Source organism: Lethenteron reissneri, chromosome 18 (assembly GCF_015708825.2).
Source record: "Lethenteron reissneri isolate LAM-NWPU_2019-01 chromosome 18, ASM1570882v1, whole genome shotgun sequence".
Lineage (NCBI taxonomy): Eukaryota > Metazoa > Chordata > Hyperoartia > Petromyzontiformes > Petromyzontidae > Lethenteron > Lethenteron reissneri.
Window position 1 is genome coordinate 3,093,758 of NC_083796.1, and position 24,365 is coordinate 3,118,122.

The 24,365-nt window shown below is 44.8% G+C and overlaps 2 protein-coding genes and 1 non-coding gene across 5 annotated transcripts; 1 reads left to right on the plus strand and 2 right to left on the minus strand.

Moving 5' to 3' along the window:
• The first annotated feature begins 41 nt into the window (after nucleotides 1-41).
• GBA1 (glucosylceramidase beta 1) lies at nucleotides 42-16,638 on the plus strand. Of its 2 annotated transcripts, none has more exons than XM_061553454.1 (12): nucleotides 42-224; nucleotides 660-852; nucleotides 1,634-1,734; nucleotides 11,809-12,009; nucleotides 12,340-12,486; nucleotides 12,567-12,700; nucleotides 12,803-12,975; nucleotides 13,427-13,664; nucleotides 14,393-14,617; nucleotides 14,743-14,906; nucleotides 15,336-15,452; nucleotides 16,187-16,638. In XM_061553454.1, the coding sequence occupies exons 3-12, from the start codon at nucleotides 1,665-1,667 to the stop codon at nucleotides 16,287-16,289; spliced, it is 1,572 nt and encodes a 523-aa protein (XP_061409438.1). In that variant the 5' UTR covers nucleotides 42-224; nucleotides 660-852; nucleotides 1,634-1,664; the 3' UTR covers nucleotides 16,290-16,638. The 2 variants fall into 2 exon arrangements, with proteins under 2 accessions (XP_061409438.1, XP_061409439.1); XM_061553455.1 differs by lacking the exon at nucleotides 42-224 and adding an exon at nucleotides 262-392.
• LOC133343945 (U6 spliceosomal RNA) lies at nucleotides 583-689 on the minus strand. The gene has a single exon (XR_009755297.1). It is a non-coding gene; the product is annotated as a U6 spliceosomal RNA (small nuclear RNA).
• Nucleotides 16,634-23,653, minus strand: LOC133343707 (metaxin-3-like). Of its 2 annotated transcripts, XM_061553457.1 has the most exons (9): nucleotides 23,526-23,653; nucleotides 21,676-21,745; nucleotides 21,496-21,572; nucleotides 20,788-20,880; nucleotides 20,475-20,657; nucleotides 20,180-20,256; nucleotides 19,858-20,015; nucleotides 19,153-19,238; nucleotides 16,634-18,572 (listed from the first exon to the last, which is right to left on the minus strand). In XM_061553457.1, the coding sequence occupies exons 1-9, from the start codon at nucleotides 23,607-23,609 to the stop codon at nucleotides 18,450-18,452; spliced, it is 951 nt and encodes a 316-aa protein (XP_061409441.1). In that variant the 5' UTR covers nucleotides 23,610-23,653; the 3' UTR covers nucleotides 16,634-18,449. The 2 variants fall into 2 exon arrangements, with proteins under 2 accessions (XP_061409441.1, XP_061409440.1); XM_061553456.1 differs by lacking the exon at nucleotides 19,153-19,238.
• Nucleotides 23,654-24,365: the final 712 nt, after the last annotated feature.

Below are 24,365 nucleotides of genomic sequence, written 5' to 3' on the forward strand. Positions count from 1 at the left end.
ACAAATCCAAACAACAGCTCAGACCACACGGGGGCAGTCGCCTCGCCCTTTTTGTACGACGCGATGCAGGAAGCAGTGACTGCAAATCCGCCGCCACCATCATCAACACCGCCACCATCAACATCACCACCACATCAACAACATCAACGCCACCACCATCAACAACAACGCCACCACCACCACCGCTTACCCGCCCGTGGCCTCATCTCCACTGCACATTGAAGGTCTCTCGCCCCCATCCTCCTCTTCCTCCTCCTCCTGCTGCTGCTGCTGCTTTGCTCCACGGCGCCTCGCCCGTCCTCCTCCTGTCGTCTCCTTCTTCTGTATTTGCTCCTCGTCGTCTCCTTGGCCAGTGGTGGTGCCGGTGGGGAGTCATCCGACAGGCAGTCAAGGTGGTGGTGGTGGGGGTCGAGTCCGGGATGAGTCACGCCGCAACTCCATGAGTCATCGTCTCGTCTCTCTCTCGTTCTCTCTCTTTGTTTACAATCAGTGGAAACAAGAAGATGCTCGGTGTAGTCGGCACTTTGCTTCGTTCAACAATTTTTTTTAATGCTTTGCTTTATGTAACCTCCCACCCCCCCCCAAAAAATGGAACGCTTCACGAATTTGCGTGTCATCCTTGCGCAGTGACCATGCTAATCTTCTCTGTATCGTTCCAGTTTTAGTATCTGTACTGCCGGAGCAAGTACCCTCGTTCTCTCTCTCCTCCGAAACCTGGGACCGGAGTTCAACTTGAGCCCAGCACCACCACCTCCCCCCCGGGCAACACGAGAACACGGCAGGGAGCCCCTCCCCGGCACGACTTGGCTCGCTCGGTGTGACCCCCTTTTGGTGGGGAACGGCCGCACGCCCGTGAGTGAACTCGGTGCAAAGTGTCGCGAAGTTTGTGCCCCCGTGTGCATTCGTCGACAGCGGACACTTGCCACGCACGCCGCCGATATTCATGGCACACGCGATGCACGCACTGGCTGTGAAGAAGGGTAATTGGCCGAAACGTCGCCCATACGGTTTCTCCCCCCCCCCTCCTTTTAAGGCCGCAGTGTCATTGACGGGCGTATTGAGTTTGTGTTGCTATCTCTGCCAACGTATTATCCACGAAATATTGGCTAATTGCGTAGAGACTTTGTCAATCCACTGCTGGATGACGAGGGCCTCTCCCCCCCCCCCCCCCCCCGTCGGCGTGCTGGCCATTTGACCATACTTCACCAATAACTTACAGGAGTGAACTTGTAATCATGCACTGAATATTGAATGCACTACAAACGATTGTGTACACACGTACATGGACTTCTCTACTTATGAGCAATCGACTTACGAACTTACTGAGATACGAACAAACCTGTCCAGTTGCCCGTTCGGAACGAGAGTCGTAAGTTTAACCGCCGCGCAAAAGAACATGAAGAACCAGTGGCATCTACAGGATATTATTCAACTTTTAAAACCATTCCCCGTGTTTAGTGTACATGCCATACAACATGCTTGTAATCGACAGAAGTCAAGTTGGACTTACGAACAAATCGACTTGCGAACAGACTTCTAGAACATACCACGTTCGTAAGTAGATGAGTCCCTTGCAATGTGTAATTCGTTCTTGTATTGGAGTTCCTCATTTCACCGTGTGCCCCCTTTGCAGGTGTTATTGTGGAGACTGCAGATTTGGCGACATGAAGGGGCAATCACTTGGTGTTATTGTCGCCTTGCTTTTGGGAGGAGTGTGGGCTGGAAGATGCAAAGGTACCACCCGTCTGATTACACGTTGCATGTACGAATAGCAATAATTGAATACAGATAGTCCCCGAGTTACGACGGTTCGACTTACGATATTTTGATTTTACGATGGCGATAGCGATATGACGAATTTGTAAAATATTTTAAATTTCGCGCGGCAGGCAAACGCAGCAGCGTAGGAGGTACGATACTGTACGTTGGGAGACTGCCGGGATGTACGCATCTCCCGCCTTGTGTGATGCAGATAGGATTGTTTCCTGAAAAAAACTTTCTATTAAATTGCAGTTCATATAGGTAGGCTAAGAATTTACCTTGTCTTTTTTACTTTACATTTTACTGTGCAATACAGTATTGTAATTAATAAATACATACAGTATATAGTTTATACAGTACGGTACTGTAAATTGCTGTTTTGCTAAATTATCACCATTCTTTAAGACTCCTGGGTAGGCTAGGCCATCTTCGACTTACGGTATTTAGACTTACAATGGGGTCGTCGTAACGCATCTCCGTCTTAAGTAGAGGACTACCTGTACAGGTTGATCAACGTGAACAAGGATTTCAATAAGCACACGCTGTTAAAAATATACCATGAAGTGAACAGCAGATGCATTACAACCCTCTTAACACTTGGTCACTGCCACTATCGTTTCTTCACAACACACCGTCAATAAACTCCTTTAAAAAAGTTATTTTTAAACAACGCTTTTATTAACAACTCCGTTTAACTCACGGTCGAGAAGTACATCAATGGCGCCTGAGACACGCGGCGATTGCTTTTTGTGCAAACCGATTCCACAGTTCAGGGACCGCGGCATTTTTGACCTACACAAATATATATCTAATCTATGAAAGTAATTTTTTGTCTGTCCGTCTGTCTGTCCATCTGTCCATCTGTCTGTCTGCGCACGCACGCTTTCGAGGGATTTGGCTCTCAAACCGTGGGGTTTACGTAAAAAGAAATTAGCTGAGTACCCCACGCCGTAAGCCCCGTGCTTGGCATAGGCTATTCCGTTTTCCCATCCGTCAACTTTAAAGTAGTTAAGTTAACAATTTAGTGAGATTTTTCTTTATTTAATTATTTCCCTGCCCCCGCTCAAGTTGACGGGGGTTGCCCCTGGCAACGCACGCGCGTCATCGGTTGAAGGTGTGGGGGGATTTCTCATTTGCGTTCAAAATGGAAAAAAAATACTCGCAACGCTGAGGTAAATTCATCAAAGTGTCATGTCCTCTTCTCTCCCCCCCACCCCAAATGCGTGCACTTACTACTATAGGGTCGGTAGATACTAATATTATAGCGCTTAGATAGTATGATTGTCATCTTGATTTGAAGCTTTCGTGACTGCAGGAATCCATACTCTTTGGTTCTTTCGGTAAAGTCACGTAGGTAGAAAATAAAATAAATCACGACGTTTCGGGAGCAACACAAGCGTCCGGCATCAGGTGAGAAAGCATGGTCTGCTGCTGAGGCAGACTGTTTTAAAAGGTTTGAAATGGGTGTAGTCCAAGGGTCTTAAAGAAGTGGCCGGGGCTAATGATGTTAATGTGAGAAATTAGCATGTAATTGCATGATTATAGCTCGGGCGGGGGGGATGGTGGGGGGGTAGCGGCCCAGCCCCCAGCCTGGCAATGTGTCACCTCCTCTGGCTGGGCAATCTAGGCGAGGCCGCGGGCTCTGCACAGGACTAGGCTTCACCACGGCAATGTAAAGTACAATTTTATTGAATCTTTCGCTAAGAACTCAGGTTCATTGTTTACTATTATGAAACAAATAAGTTGCCAGATATTACACTAATAATGTTTGTGTGCAGAAAACTAATTTTTCATTAATAGGTTGCTAAGTTTTTCCTTTTTTAGGTGTGTTTTTATGACGCTGCGAGCGTGTACTGCCAGTCTGTGCTGTGGCCTGCTGACTGCTCATTAATTAACGTCAGTGCACTGGCACTATTATCTACACTGCTAATTTTTCTTTTAGCCATTGTGAGTGTATGCCAGTCTATAATCTGTTGCCTGCTTCTTTACCTCACTCAGTGTACTGCCAGCCTTTCATGTCGACAGTATCCTGCTTTTTCAGCTGCTGCCCGTATTGCCAGCTTTTTATGTCGACTGTAGCAATGCTTTTGTCATTGAGTCGGCGTACTGGCAGTCTATAATCTAGACTGTAGACTGTAGCCTGCTTAACTTACCTGTGTGTACTGCTGCTCTTTAATGTACACTTAATTCAGCTTATTTCCTCAATGCATTTCTATTGTTTCAATTGCTCATATCACGCTATTTACTGATACGTAGTACTGCCATGCTGATAGCTGTGCCATCATCGGGGATTGCTGTGCACGTCGATGTGTGTGTGAGTGTCGATGTGTGTGTGTTTGAGTCCATATGTGTGTGTAAGTCGATGTGTGTGTATGTTAGTCCACATGTGTGTGTAAGTCCATACATGTGTGCGTAAGTCCATACATGTGTGCGTGTCACTCAATGTGTGTGTGTAAGTGAATGCGTGTGTGTGAGTCGATATGTGTGTGTAACTCCATATGTGTGTATCTAAAGTAGTCTGTGTGTGACAGTCCATATGTATATGTGTGTGTAGGGCAATGTGTGTCAGTCTATGTATGTGTGTGTAAGTCGATGTGTGTGCGTGGGTCCATGTGTGTGTGTCTTAGTCGATATGTGTGGGTGTAAGTACATATGTGTGTTTACGTCAATGTGTGTGTGAGTCCACATATGTCTGTGTGTGAGTCGATGTGTGTGTGTCGCTGTATGTGTGTATGTCGACATGTGTGTGTAACTCCATGTGTGTGTATCTAAAGTGGATGTCTATGTGTGTGTCAGTCCATATGTGTGTGTGTAAGTCGATGTGTTTGTGAGTTGATATGTGTGTGTCAGTCCATGTGCGTGTGTGTTAGTCGCTGTGTGTGCGTGGCTCCATGTGAGTCAGTGTAAGTCCATTTCTTTGCGTGTCTGTAGGTCCATGTGTGCATGTGAGTCCATGTGTCGATATGTGTGTGATACCATCAGTAGGCTTAGCCTCTGGGTTGTTCTTAATGCTTTCGGAGTCCCTCACCCTTTGCTCACGATCCTTAAGGACCTTAATGATGGTGAGCGGCCCCGTGTAAAACTACGTGGCCGTGAGTCAAAGCCATTCCCTCTACACCTTGCAGTGCAACAGGGATGTCCTCTGGCTCCCACATTATTAGCATATATTTTGACCACGTAGTTTGTGAAGCCTTCAATGGCTGTACCGGAGTAATTCCCATCTGGTACAGATACAATGGGAGGCTGATCGATGCCCAGGTGCGGTCAAGGGATGGCTCCCTATTGCTCAAGCATGTTATGTATGCCGATGCTCTGGTGATTGCTGCTCACTCAGAGGAGGAGTTGGAGACACTGCTGCTGAACCTGGAGCTTGCCACTAAGAGGTGGGGCCCTACCATCCGCCCCACTAAAACTAAGCACCTGCCTGGGTATTTTGTACCATCGGACATTCCACCCCCACAACTCACAATTGGTGATGGGGTTGTGGAGAGAGTGGAGAGTTTCCCATACCTGGCCAGTGTGCTCATGACCGGCTCCAAATTAACAGCAGAGGTCTCACTCCGAATCAGTCGAGTGGCATTATCTTTTCATCGGCTGCGTAACGCTGTGTGGAAGCTACCTGGTCTCTTGCTCCGCACGAAGCTCCAGGTCTTCTCGGCAACGGTCATTCCCTCCCTTCTTTACGCTTGCGAAACGTGGACCCCCCTAATGGAACATCTTCGCCAGTTAGAAACATTTAGGCTGGCCTGCCTACGATCCATCCTGGGTTTAACCAAGATCTGGACAAAGTCCCATTGGTGACCTCCTACGGCAGGCAAGGCTGCGTTGGCTGGGCCATGTAGCCCGCATGCCCAGCCACCGCATGCCTCAACAGCTTTTATTCCGCCGGGATCGAGGGGGCTAAACGGGCGTGGTACGGGCTAGAGAAGAGATGGAGTGATGTGGTACAGGAGGACGTGGAGCTGAGTGGACTTGTCGATGACTGGTACCAACGATGTCAAGATCGGCCTCTGTGGAGGAGGCTCGTGAAGGATGCTACTGGGCAGTTGGAGGCAGTCGCCCTCCAACAACAATGGAGGGCGGAGGAGCGACGCTCAGAATAATGAGCGGAGCGCCGGGTGGCTAAAGCACAGCAAGTTAGCACAGTAGGGGGCACAGGTGGTGCATCAGCCAGTCATCTCAGTCGACCCGTAACACCTGGGTCTGTCCCGTGACCTCCTGCCAGCGGGCGTTTGACACTTCACGTGGCCTTAAGGTGCACATAGCCTGGCACAAGCATTGTGGTGATGTCAACGAATGGCGGTTGTTGTGTGTGTGTACGTATATGTGTGTGTGTGTGTGTGTGTAAGTCCATGTGTGTGTTTCAGTCCATGTGTGTGTGGCTCTATGTGCATGTGCGAGTTGATGTGTGTCAGTCGATGTGTGTACGGCAATGTGTGTGTATGTGACAGTCCATGTGTGTGTGTGCATCGATATGTGTGTGTGTACGTCTATATGAGTATGTATGTGTGTAGGTCCATGTGTGTGAGTCTATTTATGTGTGTGTGTCGATGTGTGTGTGTAAGTAGATGTGTGTGCGTCAGTTCATGTGTGTGTGTAAGTCCATGTGTGGTGTGTCTTAGTCCATATGTGTGTGTCTTAGTCGATATGTGTGTCTTTGAAAGTCCATAGGTGTGTGTGTGTAGGACAATGTGTGTGTGAGTCTATGTATGTGTGTGAGTCGATATGTGTGTGTAAGTCTATGTGTGTTTGTGAGTCGATGTGTGTGTCTGGGGAGCGATAGTGCAGCGGTTAGCGCTCTGCGCTATGAACCCGGCGACACGAGTTCGATTCCCGCTCACGGCCAACACCAGTGACGATTATCTGAACCGGTCCCGGGCCTCCCCTAGGTCGACTCAGCCTCAAATGAGTACCTGGTGCGGTGTGTAAACATCGCCACTAGGGAGACAAAGGTGGTCGGGCGTGGTGCTGGCCACCCACCCCCTCGTGTACCGTTCCGGCCTTCATAGGTGCTCGCTAACAGCACTTGCCCCTACAGTCTGTTAAGGCTATACGGGGATCTTTATCTTTGTGTCTAACTCCATGTTGTGTGTGTCTAAAGTCGATGTCTGTCTGTGTGAGTCCATATGTGTGTGTGTGCGTGTAAGTCTATGTGTTTCTATGTGTGTGGGTCGATGTCTGTGTGTAAGTCGATGTGTGTGTCTGTCTTTTTCGCCAAGGCAACGCCGGGTACTTACCGCTTATAATCTATAATACCTTGACTTTAAGCATACTTTAATTTTGATGTGGATCCTGAAGTTCAGTCAAATAACTTTGGAGGAGATATTTCACGTGGTGTATTTCCCCTGTGGGTGTGTGTGTGTGTGTCAATGGATCTGTCAGTTTCTATGCATGGTTCACAAAAATGCAGCACAAGACTTAACTGCTGGCCATGTTGGTTGATTTGGCCGTTGCTGAGGAAAGGTGGATTCCATGGAGACAATTAATATACATTTTTCTCGCTCGCTGTCGCCTCTTTCTGATACAATGGGGTGCACTGCATTTTGAGATTTTCGCACGGATTATTTGTCTCGATTGAAAGACGAAACAAGTATTAAATCAAGACACGAAACACTGAGCAATTACAAACAAGACAGGAAAAATTCGGGAAATATGTTTTTGTTGAATTTCGGTACAATGGTAATTGAAAACAACATTATAACATGGATGGAGAGATCCTGGAGGGTGGCATACATGGTATTTAAAGTGTTAACCTCCGTATATGCGAGTTTGCATATGCATGCCTGTGTGCATGTGTGAGACTATTACATCTCAGTCAGTGAACCCATGGCACATGCGTCTGTCCCGTAACCTTCTGCCACAACCACTAGCCCACTTCAAGGATTAGGCCGGCGTCCTCTGGTTTCAGTGGATGCATCTCTGGTCTCAATGCTGACCTTGGATGTGTCTGTCCTCTTGGTGAAGTCCCCGGTGGTCTGGACAGAGGAATTTCTGAGTCCATTGTCGATCACAACCACGGGCCCACTCAAAGGAAATGGCCCGCATCCTCTGGTCTCGGTGGATGCATCTGTGGTCTCCATGCAGGCCCTTCTAATATAGGTCTCATGTCTGATCTTTCGGAATCTGGGTCGTCTTGTCATTTTAACTTTTTTGACAATTGCTGCATATTTTGTTTTCATCACTGCTCTATGTTGATGTTTTATCATCCACATGTGGCAGATGATGAGGATTACATGAATAGCAGGCATGAAGATGGATATTTTATGGACAATGGTCCACCATAAATGCGCAGTTTTCATAATCCCGTTATATGGCATTGTATGCCCAACACCTTTCCCTGTATTTTTTTTATCAACTCAAACACTGCAGTTGCATCTTTGATGGAGGCCTCGCTCACAGCAATTATCGCAAAACTGGCCACATGTCCAGAGGATTGCAGCCAATCCTCGTACTGACTGATGAAAAGTATGAGAAATATAAAAAAAATTCAAACCAAACATAGCCATTTTTTCAGATGCTTTACACAAGCTCCAATATTAAATCGGTCTGGTGCAAGATGCTTTGCCTCCTGCGACGAGTCGACACTGCTGACAGTTTGAGAGTGCTTCGGCTTATATAGCCTAAGGGCTGGCGTGACGTCATTGTGACGTCACAATGATGGCACAGTAACGTCTCTGACGTAACTGTGATGTCATTGTCATGTCACGTGATGTGATGTCACAATGCTGCTGCGCTCCTAACATTTCAATGCAATTACAATTGACTGCATACCATTAAAACTGATAATTAGATGTTATAATGGAGTACAAAAACAGGTGTATATTTTATGTTCATTATCACGTAAAATGTTGAGTAGTAATTGTTAGAATTTCGCCAAACTTGGCCGTAACTGGTTAAATTGACTGACTCTTGTTAAAACTGTCATGCTCTTTTTTATAATATCTCCAAAAATTTTACAGGTTTAAATTGGGAATTCGCTTATAAAAAGTTTCCACATGGTCAGCATGCCACCGTCAGAGACAAGCACATTGTTTCAGTGAGGTTACAATAAAAAAGGCCTTGGGAAATCGCTTGACAATCTATAATACGATGACTTTAGGCATAATTGAATCTTGATGTGGATCCTGAAGTTCAGTCAAATATCTTTGGAGGAGATATTTCACGCGGTGTATTTCCACTGTGGGTGTGTGTGTCACTGAATTTGTCAGTTTCTATGCATGATTCACAGACATGCAGCACAAGACTTAACTGCTGGCCATGTTGTGTTGGTTGATTTGGAGGTTGCTGAGAAAAGATGGATTCCAATGGAGACAATTCATGTTTTTTTGTCGCTCGCTGTCGCCTCTTACTGATACAATGGGGTTCACTGCATTGTGAGATTTTCACACGGATTCTTTGTCTCGATTGAAAGACGAAACAAGTATTAAATCAAGACACGAAACTGAGCAATTACAAACAAGACAGGAAAAATTCGGGAAATATGTTTATATGTTGAATTTCGGTACAGTGGTAATTGAAAACAACATTATAACATGGATGGAGAGATCCTGGAGGGTGGTATACGTAGTTTTTAAAGTATAAACCTCCGTGTATGCGAGTTTGCATATGCATGCCTGTGTGCATGTGTGAGACTATTACATCTCAGTCAGTGAACCCATGGCACCTGCGTCTGTCCCGTGACCTTCTGCCACAACCACTGGCCCACTCCAAGGATTAGGCCGGTATCCTCTAGTTTCAGTGGATGCATCTCTGGTCTCAATGCTGACCTTGGATGTGTCTGTCTTCTTAGTGAAGTCCCCGGCGGTCTGGACAGAGGAATCTCTGAGTCCATTGTCGATCACAACCACGGGCCCACTCCAAGGATAAGGCCGGCGTCCTCTGGTCTCGGTGGATGCATCTGTGGTCTCCACGCAGGCCCTTCTGATATAGGTCTCATGTCTGATCTTTCGGAATCTGGGTCGTCTTGTCATTTTAACTTTCTTGACAATTGCTACATATTTTGTTTTCATCACTGCTCTATGTTGATGTTTTATCATCCACATGTGGCAGATGATGAGGATTACATGAATAGCAGGCATGAAGATGGATATTTTATGGACAATGGCCCACCATAAATGCGCAGTTTTCAAAATCCTGTTATATGGCATTGCATGCCCAACACCTTTACATGTATTTGTTATCAACTCAAACACTGCAGTTGCATCTTTGATGGAGGCCTCGCTCATAGCAATTATCGCAAAACTGGCCACATATCCAGAGGATTGCAGCCAATCCTCGTACTGACTGATGAAAAGTATTAGAAATATAAATAAATTCAAAGCAAGCATTGCCATTTTTTCAAATTCTTAACACAAGCTCCAATATTAAATCGGTCTGGTGCAAGATGCTTTGTCTCCTGCGACGAGTCGACACTGCTGACAGTTTGAGAGTGCTTCGGCTTATATAGCCTGAGGGCTGGCGTGACGTCATCGTGACGTCACAATGATGGCACAGTAACGTCTGTGACGTAACTGATGTCATTGTCATGTCACGTGATGTCATTGTCATGTCACGTGATGTGATGTCACAGTGCTGGTGCGCTCCTAACATTTTAATGCAATAACAATTGACTGCATACCATTAAAACTGATAATTTGATGTTATAATGGAGTACAATAACAGGTGTACATTTTATGTTCATTATTATCACATTAAATGTTGAGTAGTAATTATGGGAATTTCGCCAAACTTGGCCGTAACTGGTTAAATTGACTGACTTGTTAAAACTGTCGTGCTTCTTTTTATAGCTCCAAAATTTTTACGGGTTGAAATTGGGAATTCGCTTATAAAAAATGTTTCCACATCGTCAGCATGCCACCATCAGAGACAAGCACATTGTTTCAGCGAGGTTACAATAAAAAAAAAGCCTTGGGAAATCGCTTGACAATTTATAATACATTGACTTTAGGCATAATTTAATCTTGATGTGGATCCTGAAGTTCAGTCAAATAACTTTGGAGGAGATATTTCACGTGGTGTATTTCCCCTGTGGGTGTGTGTGTCAATGAATTTGTCAGTTTCTATGCATGATTCACAAACATGCAGCACAAGACTTAACTGCTGGCCATGTTATGTTGGTTGATTTGGACGTTGCTGAGGAAAGATGGATTCCATGGAGACAATTCATGTTTTTTTCTCGCTCGCTGTCGCCTCTTTCTGATACAATGGGGTGCACTGCATTTTGAGATTTTCACACGGATTCTTCGTCTTGATTGAAAGACGAAACAAGTGTAGTGTAAAGATGGAGACCCAGTCTTCTCTGGAGGCAACACGTTTATTTATAACTAACGGTAACACAAGGTCCCTTACACAAAGGGGTATTGGCCCGTTCCACCCGATACCCTGGGGAGGTATAGCCTCCAGGCTAGTGTGTCCTACTCACTGGGATTACTTCCTCGATATCAGTCCTCCGGCTAGCGGGACCTAGGGGAGGCTAGCTGACCCGACCCATCCAAGGTCCTCGGGGTCCCGGCCACTGGTCCACTCGGTCCCGGCCCTTAAAAGGACGTCGGGTCCGGGGGTTCCCAGGGTCCGAGTAAATAATAAGGCGTCCAAACAAAATGTAAATTGCTTAAAAGTAGCGAATTAATTGATTAATTGATGCCGATTTTGATACAGGCATGCATTGTCACTGGATCTGAGTACGTGTGCAAATATTCTTAGGTTTTTTTGGTAAAGTCAAGTAGGTAAAGCGTTACGTGACTTTACCGAAAAAACCTAAGAATATGAATCCTTGCAGTCACGAAAGCTTCAAATCTGGAATAAATACGTGTGCAAAATGTGGAATTGATTGGACAACGGGAAGTGGACTAAATTTTGATGACAAGATTTGACCACGACAAACAGAGGAATCAAGTTAAGTAAAACCGTTGAAAAAGTGGGCAAATATCTCATTGCAGGATCCCCTTGACAGTGTTTTAATACGGTATTTAACGAAGTTTTCATTGAAATGCTGTTGTAATGTCCTCGCCACCTCGTGCCCTGAATGTGTCGTGCCGTCAACCGCAGGGGGCGCTGTGGCACAGCCGTGCGCCGCACAGAGCTTTGGCCAGAGCTCCGTGGTTTGCCGCTGCGACTCGAAAAGCTGCGACTCGCCCGAGCCACTGGGGCCGCTGGGACGTGCACAGGTGGCTCTGTACCAGACTGACCGCAACGGAAAGCGGCTCGTGCGAAGCAACTTGGTCTTCCAAGCTCAGCAGACGCAACCTGGTCAGTGTTGATATGCAGTGACATGCATCGCAATAGCAATCGGCGGCAGCTAATGTGGGGGGTCGATACCAGTCATCATAATCGCCATGAACATTGTTACGATCAAAACCAACACGATTGCTGGTTGAGGATAAATGTTGGTTCATAGAGCCAATTCAAAGTAAAAAAAATACAAAGTCAGAGCATGACTGTTGTTATTACAAGTACATTATTGACGAGTGTGTAAAATGGTGCAAGTACACTGACGCAAGTGAATGGCTAATAATGAACAGCGCCATGGGTTAGCACAACATTAAAATTGCTGATTGCACATTTTGTTGTCAACCACAGACCTGACCGTGAAATTAGACCCGACCAGAAAGTACCAAAAGGTGAAAGGTTTTGGAGGTGCGCTGACTGACGCAGCAGCCATCAACATCTTGAGTCTTCCACCGCCTGCTCAAGAGATGCTTCTGCGTGCATACTTCACTGAAGACGGTGAGCAGTGCTCATTTGACCCTCAATGTATTTCTTCTCTTGTGATGACAGCATGTGTAACGCCCCTGCTTGTTTTCCAGGAGCCGAATACAACATCGTTCGACTGCCGATGGCAGGATGTGACTTCTCCACTCGGCCCTACACTTATGCCGACACTCCCGATGATTTTGACCTCAAGAAATTCAGCCTCGCCAAAGAGGACATTAAGTACAAGGTTGGGGAAAGTTATTTTTTATAAATTTTATTACAATCTCAGTGTTTCCCACCAATGAGCACTTTCCAGCTTTTCTTCCTTTTTGCCTCGCTTAATTTGCAGATCCCACTGCTGAAGCAGGCACTTAGTATGTCTCAGCGCCCAGTGTCACTGTTTGCCAGTCCCTGGACATCGCCTGCTTGGATGAAAACCAACGGTGCACTTACAGGCAAAGGAACCATCAAGGGACAGCCTGGAGGTGTTTACTACAAGGCATGGGCCAACTACTTTGTTAAGTGAGAACGCCTTATATTTTCAAAGTATATACACCCTCCAGAAAGTTGTTCACATGTGCTACGATTACTTATGGTATGTTGCTTTACCACTGGCAGTCGTTAAGGAGCATAAACCATCACGCAAACTCTAGTCATCCTCACCGTGGATTCTGGCTAACCATCGAACAAAGATGGTCTCTGCATCGTGCCCTTTTCGATGCACTTCTGCGGCCGTCTGGAATGCTCTTCCGATATTAGGGAGCCACTGGAGCTATGCGCCTTTAAATGTAGATTCAAATCTAATGTCTTTAGAACTGCGTTTTGTGTTTAGTTTGTCCTATCCCCGCACCTCCGATTAGCACGGTTGGTTATGTACGGTGCGAAAGAATACACAGTGTCATTGAACGGTTTGCACGTGATAAAAAAATACTTCTGCAACAATGATACTAAGCATGTGTGTCCGTACTTGAAGGTTCCTGGATGAGTATGCCAAGCACAACTTGACGTTTTGGGCATTGACGGCGCAGAATGAGCCCACCGACGGTGAGTTCACCAATTTCACCTTCCAGTGCCTCGGCTTCATGCCCGAGCAACAACGGGACTTTATCGCCATGGATCTGGGGCCTGCACTGCACGGGAGCCGCCACCACAGCGTGCAGCTCATGATTCTGGACGATGAACGCATACAGCTTCCGCTTTGGGCACGAGTGGTGAGTCGAGCTTTGTTGATCCAAGGGGACGGACAAGTATTCTATTTCTGATGCAAAATGTTGAAAAATGAAAGATTTGAGCAAGTTGGCTGGGTGGATCAGTTAGCTGACACTAACAAAACACCAAGTTGGCACTGCTGAGATTCTGGATTCGAATCAGGGCAATGGCTTGTGGTTCAACCTGTTTCTCAAGTGTCATCAGTTGATGATTTCAGTGAGGGCAACCAAAATATCCTGATTTTTACCAAAATGTGCAGTTCCAGCTCTGAGGACAACATTGATGGTTTGCCTTGCAACAGTAGGGTATTGAGCTGCACAAACAAGTGCGGATAACATAATCACCCTTACAGTCGTTATATAACGATGCAGTGGTGCACTTGGGCTATCAGTTATCAGGAATTATATGATCCCGATAGCACCATTGGAATACAATTGGAAAAAATATTTTTTAAATACAAAAAATGTAGGGTTTGAGAAAAGCATAACCGTCACCTTTTACATTTGAGAAAATTGGTAAAACAAAACCACAGAATTTCTCTACAAACTGTCCTTTACAATCTGCAAGGCTTTGTGCAGAAAATATCAAAGGCGGTTGTGTGATCTATGGCCATGTACGATAATCTCTTTGTATTAACTTCGAAAAATGGAAATGTTAGGATTGTGTACCACTACGTTTTCTGATACGTTATATTTTAATGGATATATTAATCATAATCAAATTACTTCAGGTGCTGGGAGATTCAAAGGCTGCAAAGTACGTGAGTGGCATTGCAGTGCATTGGTACCTTGACCTCATCATACCAGCCGAACCCACTCTCAGCCTGACGCACAACCTATTCCCGGAGCACTTTCTCTTTGCAACTGAGGCATGCGCTGGCTCCAACCCCTGGGAGAAGGCAGTACTACTTGGCAGCTGGGAGAGAGGCGATGAATACAGTCACGACATCATCCAGGTGCGAACCCTTTTTATGAGAAAAAACATTCAAGTGTACGTTTATTATACAAAATCATGCTGCAGTTTAGAAATGTGTATCGATTATAAAAAAATAGCCAGGATAATCGCTTTCTTGTTTTGCAGGATCTAAACCACTGGGTGGTGGGATGGACAGACTGGAACCTAGCACTAGACCTCCAGGGAGGTCCTAACTGGGTGCAGAACTTTGTGGACAGTCCCATCATAGTGGACAGAAGCAAAGGTGTCTTCTACAAGCAGCCCCTATTCTACCACATGGCCCATTTCAGGTTTGTAAAACAATTACAGGCAACATTAATCCTTACTATGCTAGGCGTTCGTCGATAAACTTGAAATACCGTAGAACAGGCCCATCCCTAATGTGTTATTCTGGGTGAACAAAGAATTTAATGCCCCTTGAAAGTAAACCTCTGGTAATAGCCATGGCATGTTTTCTTTTGTTACCTATTATTTGACATGTGTGCATGACCCATTATATGCCCGCTTTATAACGTAACATTAAATTGGCTACAACTATTAAATATTATGTATTTATACATTTTCGATTGCACTTACAGCTTTGCACCCTGGGCAAGTACTTTGATTGCTATCCCCTTAAGCCAAAACTGTGAATATGTTGGCAGTCTGCTGATTCATTTTGCATCGTGGTGTAGCGATCAATGATGGCATTAATTTTTTTACTATTTTCCAATTCACAGCAAGTTCATACCGGAGGGCTCTCAGAGAATTGCTCTGGAAACTAGTGGCAGCACAAAGCTGGAAATGGTTGCTTTTATTCGACCAGACGGCTTGGGGGTAATGGTCGTACTAAACAGGTGAGGAATTACTGTACAAATAAACCTGAGTGACATCAGGCAAAATATAGGCGAGATGGAGGGGACGCACTTCACACTTTATTTCAAAGACATGGAATAGTTTCCAGTGCAATATGGGCACACCTCAATTTATGTTTGGATTGCGTTCTTGAAAAACCTGAACGTAAAGTGAAAAATCATATATCGAAACATATTTTCCCATAAGGTCCTATTATTTCGCCTAACATGCATTCCCGAGAAATATTTTTCAGACCCAAAATCTACTAAAATAACTTTTCAACACAATATAATTTAATGCATAAATATGGAGAATAGATAGGTAATTCAAAGCAAATACTGTACATTAACTTAATAACCAGAAACTGGTGCACAGTGTGATGATGCTACGGTGAGGGGTTGGGGGGGGGTATTGGGAGGGTGGGAGAAGGGCAGGAGGAGCGTCTTCCTCCCCGTGGGGGGCATCAAATATAATAAGAGATGTAAACCGAAAGTCATGACGCACATAACAGATTACCGTTAATCGAATTAATGTATATCGGGGTACACCTGTATTCATTCGGAGAAAACCCCATCATTATGCTAAAACTAGTCAATGTTATCGTTGGTATTTTACATGAGTTCATTGGTCATCTTGTGGCGTAAATCCTTGGTGGCAAATCCAGATAAACTCATGGACGGGTTATTCATTTATTTATTATAAAAGTATTAATTTCTCGTTCTCGTTGTCCCCGTAGGACACCTGAAGCTGTCACCTTTACCTTGTCAGATCCAGACATTGGATTTGTACAATGCACGAGTCTCGAACACTCAATTCAGACCTACATCTGGGGCCGATGAAAGGGTGGTGTTGAACATCACGAGTTGCATCATCATCATGTGATCTCCTTGGTTCAGAAAACCTTATCACCTTTCGTAAAATATGCATAATTGTCACGAGTGCCTGGCTGATTTCACTATTTTTTGGTACAAAATGCCCAACTAGTGTTATGATCATGTTCACGTAGAACTTGATTTGAAGCTTTCGTGACTGCAGGGATCCATACTCCTTGGTTCTTTTGGTAAAGTCACGTGACTTTACCGAAAGAACCAAAAAGTATGAAGTTCTGCTTGCACAGTGGATGTGGAAAACTTGGGTTTGTTGCCGCCTTGATAATTGTCAGAATAATAAATGCAATTTTTTTCTAAACCCAAATGAAAATGTGAATTATTTTACCGCAATTGCAAACAATATTTTAAAACATATTTGAAGCGGCTATACAACAATACTGTGTGCGTGTTCTAAGTAGTTTTTTCTTAGAAACCACTTAAGAGTAAAAAAAAAACTGCCACCGGAAAAAAGAGTTTACAAAACACAGGTCATTAAATAAAACATTTACACTTCTAAATAAGTACTATTTTAAAAACTTTTTTTTAAACACGCTTTTATGAAATGTATGAGTAATGGCAGAACTCCACGACTCCAGGAAGTGGCCCCGAAGCTTGCCATTACGTAAGGGACCGTGGCCAATTACAGCCAACGTCAGTTGACCGTAGACAATTGGACCCAAGCCGAAAAACATAACATATAAAAAAGAATATTAAAATATATATATATTTTTATGATAGAATATAGTATTGTCATCATTATGACATTAGTATACCACATTTGCAGTCGACACCACATTGGGAAGTGGGTGAAAACTGAGTTACAAGATTTGAGGATACAACGACAACAACAGAGTTAAAAGAAAGCGTGTAAAAACTTGGACAGTTTGTCAACATTTCAATGTGAATTTTGTGTTTAATAACACTTGCAGAATAAGCACATAAGTTTATACATAGTTATATACAGAAACAAAATACGAGTTATGAGTCTCCTATAATACATTATTGAACCCTGAAGAGCCAACCAACATATTAGTTTAATTTTTTAAAGCTGAGTTATGCGATGTAGAAAAAAAAATGAAACATCCTTTCAAAGGTGTTTAACGCTAGATTTGAAGCTTTCGTGACTGCAATGATTCATATCCTTAGGTTTTTTCGGGTAAAGTCACGTAGGTAAAAACATTAAAAAACAGACAGACAACCATTACTGTTTTACCATGTTTAGTGGTGGTCTCCCTGTTACAGGTTGAGTCACAAACCGCACCTCTCCATAAGGCTCTGCCTTTGTTATGCAGTCTATTCTTAGTCTCAAGCCTCACCTTACCATATTAATAATAAAGATGCGGCCAATGCCCCACCACCTTCTCCAACCATTATATAAACGCAGTGGTAACTCCTGCAATCTCTCATTTACTTGATACAGCTGTTGTGGCTGTGACGGTACCACCTGAAGACGGAAGCTTGTGTTGCCTCCGAAACGTCGTGATTTTTATTTTATTTTTTAATGTTTTTACCTACGTGACTTTACCGAAAAAACCTAAGGATAGGTGTTTAACGGTTCACAAAACCACAAATGTTTCATTTCAAAATAATCTTAACCAGCTATTGAAAATAAAGAACCAATTGCCATTTCCAATAAATCTATAGAATTTAAACAAAGGTAACGATGTATTTAAGTAAAAGCCGTACAAGTGTAAAGCACAATGATCAAACACTAGGCATACTTCAATTGGAGAAAGTGCATTTCTATCCAGTGCAACAGATTTCACATACTAGCAATAATGCATGTCTTCACCTTAATAAAGTTGGTCTCCAGTTAAAACATTCCATTATCAGACAATGATCTGGGTCGCCAACGCTTCGCTGATAAACCACTGCAATTTTTAAAACTCCGCATTTATATTTTTTATGTGGACGGTGAACCACATGTACCTTGTCCCTGTGTAGGCCATTAACCGAGACGTAGTACACAACACAAACCTTTTGATTGCACGACCATCGACACTCCCTGATCACATTTACCAGCAGCGGACATCTTTCATCGCCTCTCCTCCGCCGTGTGCAATGCACACTGGCTCCTCTGCTGGGCCTTGGACAGCAGGCCTGAGAGAACGACGAGGCAACTGAGAGCCGCTAAGCTGACGGAAGCGGAAAAGGAGAGGGTGCTCCGTTCTCCGTCGGCGTGGAGGCCGTCGTGCTCGGGTTTGACATCTCCCGCCGCGCCACTTTGGGGCTCGCCCGCAGGTTTCCGTCCATCTGAAAAATGAACGAGATTCGATGCATTTTGATAATTAAAAAAACCAGATGTACTTGACTGCCGAATGTAACGTCACAAGTTAAACCAAACAAATGAAATTGAGAAATTGCAAAAATCTTGTTTCTTAAACAATTAGGTGAAGTCATCATGAAGTTTGAGAACCACAATTATTTTGCATTAAAAAAAGTTCAGTCTGGACTTTAAATGTTTGCTTCAAAAGAGTTCACCCATCATTATACAGTGGTGAAGATATCATTGGATATATTTAACCTTTGCTGAAACAAACGTATGGCCAACACTGCACACATTGGATGCATTGCTCTACGTTGAATATTGAAGGCAATCACATTTGTAAGGTCATTCCTTAGGCAAGGAAATATGAGGAAATCAAGGTGAGGAAATGTATATGAGCAAGGTAAAGATATAGGGAAACGATGAGAAAGGTGGCAAGCATATGGAGTGGGGAAAATAATCATGCAAAAAATAAAAAAAACACATGCAGCTATAGTATGAGGGTCATGATTTTTAAAATTATAAATGGACAACACTACACAGCACTGCTAGCTCAAGCAACGCCACCTTTTCGATGAGGTTGGACTCCATGTTTACCAGCTGCGTCAGTTTGCGCAGTTTGGCATCCTGCTGATTGGGCCCTGCTGGGGACCCTGATAGGGGAAAGTTTACTTTCAAAAAGTCACAAAAGTGCAGGGAGAAAAGGAGAGTGTACTTTTTTGGGTGAAGTTTGGTTTAAAAATGGTAGGCTTTGTGGTTAATTAAAGGAAGACACAAACCCCCAAAAACAGTTATTGTAGATCGATATCTTGGCGGTGTCCAAGTCTGACAAGAGTTTGAAATTGTGTCAATGAGAATAGACGTTTTTTTAGTAATAAAGCTGCATCGCAGCTGCATTCGCAAATTAATAGTATTTTATGTTTTATTTTTATTATTTTATTATTTCCCTTCTACGTGACTTTACCGAAAGAACCAAGAAGATGAATCCTTGCAGTCACGAAAGCTTTAAATCGAAATTTAATTACAATTATGTTTCTCATAATTGAAGCTTCAAGCTCACGTCGGGCATTGTGATGCAAACAACTATATTTTCTTCAGTTATGTCTCTAAATAGCGAGCACAGGAGACAGCATACTCAAGTATGTCTTGTAGAAAGTTTATTTTCTTTATATTCGTAATCAACTTCTAACCTGTCTTACCACAAAGTCTGCCGGTACATTTCAGGTGCATGTCGTGCACTGCTGTGTGTGGCATCATCGAAGAATACAGTACCTGGGGCCTGTCCAGGGAAACACCTCAGTAGCACTCTCTCACAAAATGCACAGAGATTTTCAATGGCCTTGAGATGCAGTTGAAGTTTCTTGGTGAGAAGTGGGGCTTTCAGTAGTGGGGCAAGGTGACCAAATACGACCGCATCCAAGCTCGAGGGCCTGAAAAAACCAAAGGGTAGCAAACATGGTGAGAATTGCTGACACTTTTCATCGACATAATTTATGTTAAACCATCATTCACTAAATGTTTAATTCATTGTTGTGTCGATAATTTTCCAGCCAATGTTACTTTTATACAGAAACTAGAAAAGTTATAAACTCACATTTCTCCGAAGAAGAATGCTTTTTCACCCAGTTGGAAGGACAATAGATTCAAACACTCCTTGGCATCCCAGTATATCTGGATGGGCAATAAATTAAAGATAAAATATTTAATTAAGCCATGTAAACACATCATGAGCTCTCATATGGTTAAGCTGATGGGAATGACTACAAGATTGATCTCATTTAACTCTTCCTAGTAGAATAAAAAAGGCGATTTGAACCACACGAAGAATAACATGGTGGGCTGCCAATGTATGTGTGGAAAACGCTAACATCCAGCATTGGCTCACAAACCTGGGCTTCCATTTCGGCGAGGCTCATATACGGCGGGCGGCCCACGCTGAGCTTGAGGCGTGTTAGCGCCTGCTGGCTGGATCGGTATGGCGCGAACATGTTGAATGGGAACGGCATTGTCGACGCATACCACGGCCTCGTGACCCCCGTGTAGTTCTGATCGTCCACCCAAAATGTGTGAAGCTGGTAATGAACAAGTTTTGATTATGCAAGTCAGTAAGCATGATCGTCTCATGTTTGGTAGATTAAAAATATCCATCTGCCAGGTAAACACTGCACGGCTGATATTGATTTTTGCCACAAATATACTCACAAGAGCTGGTAAAAGCTTCTCTTCGATCAAAGCTACGAACGCCATGGTGTCGGCCCCTTGCTTAGGAGAAAGGTCATAGTCTGCATTGTATTGCTGAAAAGTAAAAAACATTTCCTGTAGTAATGCCTGCAAATGCTTTCTTAAATTATATACTTTACATTGATGCTAAATAAACAGTTCACAACACACGACAGTCATATTAGCAATATTTAACCCGCACATTATGCAAAATTGTGGTTTTTACATCATAAAAATGTTGCCTTATTTGAAATTACTAAATCTATTTTACATTTTCGTGTGAAAGACCGTTAAAAATGTTCACATTAAAACTAATTAAAGATAACTGTGCTAACAAGACTTCACACCAAGTTAATTGATGAATCCGTAGCTTAAAATATCCAAAACATTTACAGTGTCCTACTGTGCCGAGTATTTTAAAACAAGGTCAATAAATTAATAAATATTGAGGGGTGATGGCTGATAATATTCACTTGCTCAGTCAGGCACAGACTTGTTAAATTCACTATGCATTCTTCGAATCCTTGCCATATCTTCAGCGTACAGGATAACCACTTCTTTGTTAAACTTAGCCGCTTTTTAAGAGCTGCTAAAATGCAATAATTACCCTTATATGACTGAAGCAAACCTTCTGACAGCAATGCCAACGTACCATTACTCAAACACTGTCACAGCAGCTCTTTTTCTCACCTCTTTGCGAAAGCAGTTGAGAATATTTAGTGGTTTGGAAATAGTTTCATCTCCAGATTTAAGGATAGGCAAACATCCTGTGAACACAACATATGGAACACATAACACATTCAGTGCATGTTAATGTTAAAAAGGCTTTTTTACAAAGACAGAAAAAGACCTGACCATGCTGTCACTGACCTGTCACAGATTCCCTTGGATTCCCAGTTTTCTTCAGTTTTACTGGTGCATTGGAAAAATGGGCATATGCCTGCAAAAGAATAATCAATGTCATTACACTATACAGTACGGTATTCCCTCGTTATTCACGAGCTTGCTATCCGCGATTCGCATCTGGATCTCTACACGACTGCATCGAGGGAGAGAAAAAAAGTGATGAAAGTGATGAGATAAAGTGATGATGGGCAGCATCATCATAATTTGTGTTTATTAGAACAATTTGAAATTGGCTTATAATTGTCAAGTATTCCATAGATTATTTACATATTTATTCAAGGTAATTCATTCAAAACATAGGTTTTCGTAGGCCAATATCATTGTTCACAAAATGTACTATTCACGAACATCTCTGAAACATATCCCTCGTGAACAACGAGGGAACTGTAATGCAATTATTAAAATATAGTATAGTATTTGTTCTGGGTTTTTATTGCAGCAAAGATAATTTACTGCCATAAGTACGTAGCTAAGTATTCCAAATGGCTTTATATTATTTGTTTATGTGGTAGATAAACTTGCTACTCCAGGCGAAAATGCACTTAATCGGTTGAGTTTCATATTTTCTTTCCACGTTCTTAAAACTGCCCGGGTAAAAAAATGCTGTTCAAGACCTTATACGTAATTATTGACACGACGAGGATTTGCTTCAAAAACTAATTTAGAACGTGTGCTTTAAAGGGAGTTTATTTGTTTTAGTCTGGATTTTAGAGATATACAGGATCAGCTTTTTCTCCCAACCCAACAGTGCAATGAGAAAACAAAATACACGAACAGCCCTTTGTCAATCCACTGCTGTTTGAGGTCCTCACCACGCTGGTCGCGGAGATTATTTGACCACATTTCACCGCGTCGGTCTGTATTTATGTACGTAGCCAACCGTGCTAATCGGAGGTGCAAACGATTAACAGAGATTCATAGAACTAATTTTTATAATAGATGCGGGTTGAAAGCGGGGAGCGTTAGCGTTGAACCATAGTACGGTAAGCACAAGTACTGTAGTCTGTAACAGGGCCCCCTATGGACCACACAGTAAAACACTAACCGTAGTATGCGCTCCTTCAAGGGAGAAATAGCAGAACTACACCAACTCTTAACTCCTGAAGCCCTCCTGTCGTGGTTACCAGACCTCGGCATTGGCATTTAGCTTCTGAACATATTGCTACCACACGCAGTCCCGTCCGCCTATGCAGTACTGTACTGTGCAACCTTGAAACCGGAGCCGTCCAGCGTTGCGTTGAAATTAAATGCACCCCTAGTGCCCTGTTCGCACTGCAGTACATCGTAAGCACTGCAGACTTTGACCAATACGGCGTGACTGTATCAACTAGACAGGCCACTGCTCAATGTATAATCTCACGCGGCGAAACCCTCCCCCGGGTTGAAGACGCAACCTCGAGAACGGGAGGCGCACGAACTGCGCACTTCAATACAAACACGCTGCGTGCAAAGCTGCCAGCAGCTGCGCGAATGTGTTAGCGGTCAATGCGATTAGCGGCGGACAAAAACGCCGCTAAATTGTTTTTATCAGGAGGCTAGCTCTCATTAATGAACATAACTGAACATATACAATCCTACACCACCCCGCCCCACACCTGTCAGTGGCGACTACCGCTGCAGTTGAACGCGACCCACAACGCAGGCCCACACGTGTACAACACCCATCTCGCTCCAAGCGGCCGTGGCAATGCCGGAGCCTCGGCGCTAAACGCCCTTAACAGCAGCAGCAGAAGCAGAAGCGGCAGCAGCAACACGAAGTGTCCGTGCGACGAAGGCAGGCTCGCGCTGTGTGTGTAGTAACAAGACGCCACTACCATGACGATGAGGCAGCCAGAGTCGACCGAGGGCAGCCCCCAGGCTCCCCGCCAGCACAGCAGCTCCATGTGCGCGGCGGCCATGGCGCGCCCGGCGGCGACCTTTGACCCCTCCTACTCCCCCTCCCACTCACCCCCCCCACTCCTCCCCCCGCCCACTGCTGCCACACACTTCCCCCCCACTGCGCCCCCCACAATCCTCACTACCACTGCTCCTCCCCACATCCCCCCCCCCCCACGATCCCTCCCACTCCTCCCCCCCCCACTGCGCCCCCCCCCAATCCTCACTACCACTCCTCCCCCCACTGCGCCCCCCCAATCCTCCCCCCACAATCCCCCCCCAGGATCCCTCCACTCCTGCCCCACTCCCCTCCCACTACTCCCCCCACAACCCCCCCCCACAATCCCCCCCCCTCCCACTCCCCCACTCCTCCCACTCCCCCCCACTCCTCCCACACACCCCCCCACTTCTCCCCCCCCCACTCCTCCCACACACCCCCCCACTTCTCCCCCCCCCCCACTGCTCCCTCCACAATCTCCCCCACACGATTCCCCCCACTCCTCCCACTCCCCCCCCACTCCCCCCCCCTCCCCCCCCTCCCCCCCCCACTGCACCCCCCACAATCCCCCCCCCCCTCCTCCCACTCCCCCCCACTCCTCCCACTCCCCCCCACTCCTCCCACACACCCCCCCACTGCTCCCCCCCCCACTGCTCCCCCCACAATCCCCCCCCACTCCTCCCCCCCACTCCTCCATCCCCCTCCCCCCATCCTTAGGTTTCAATACGAACGGCGAGCGCCGCTGTCGCCACGGCAACGCGCCGCTGTCGCCGCTCGAATC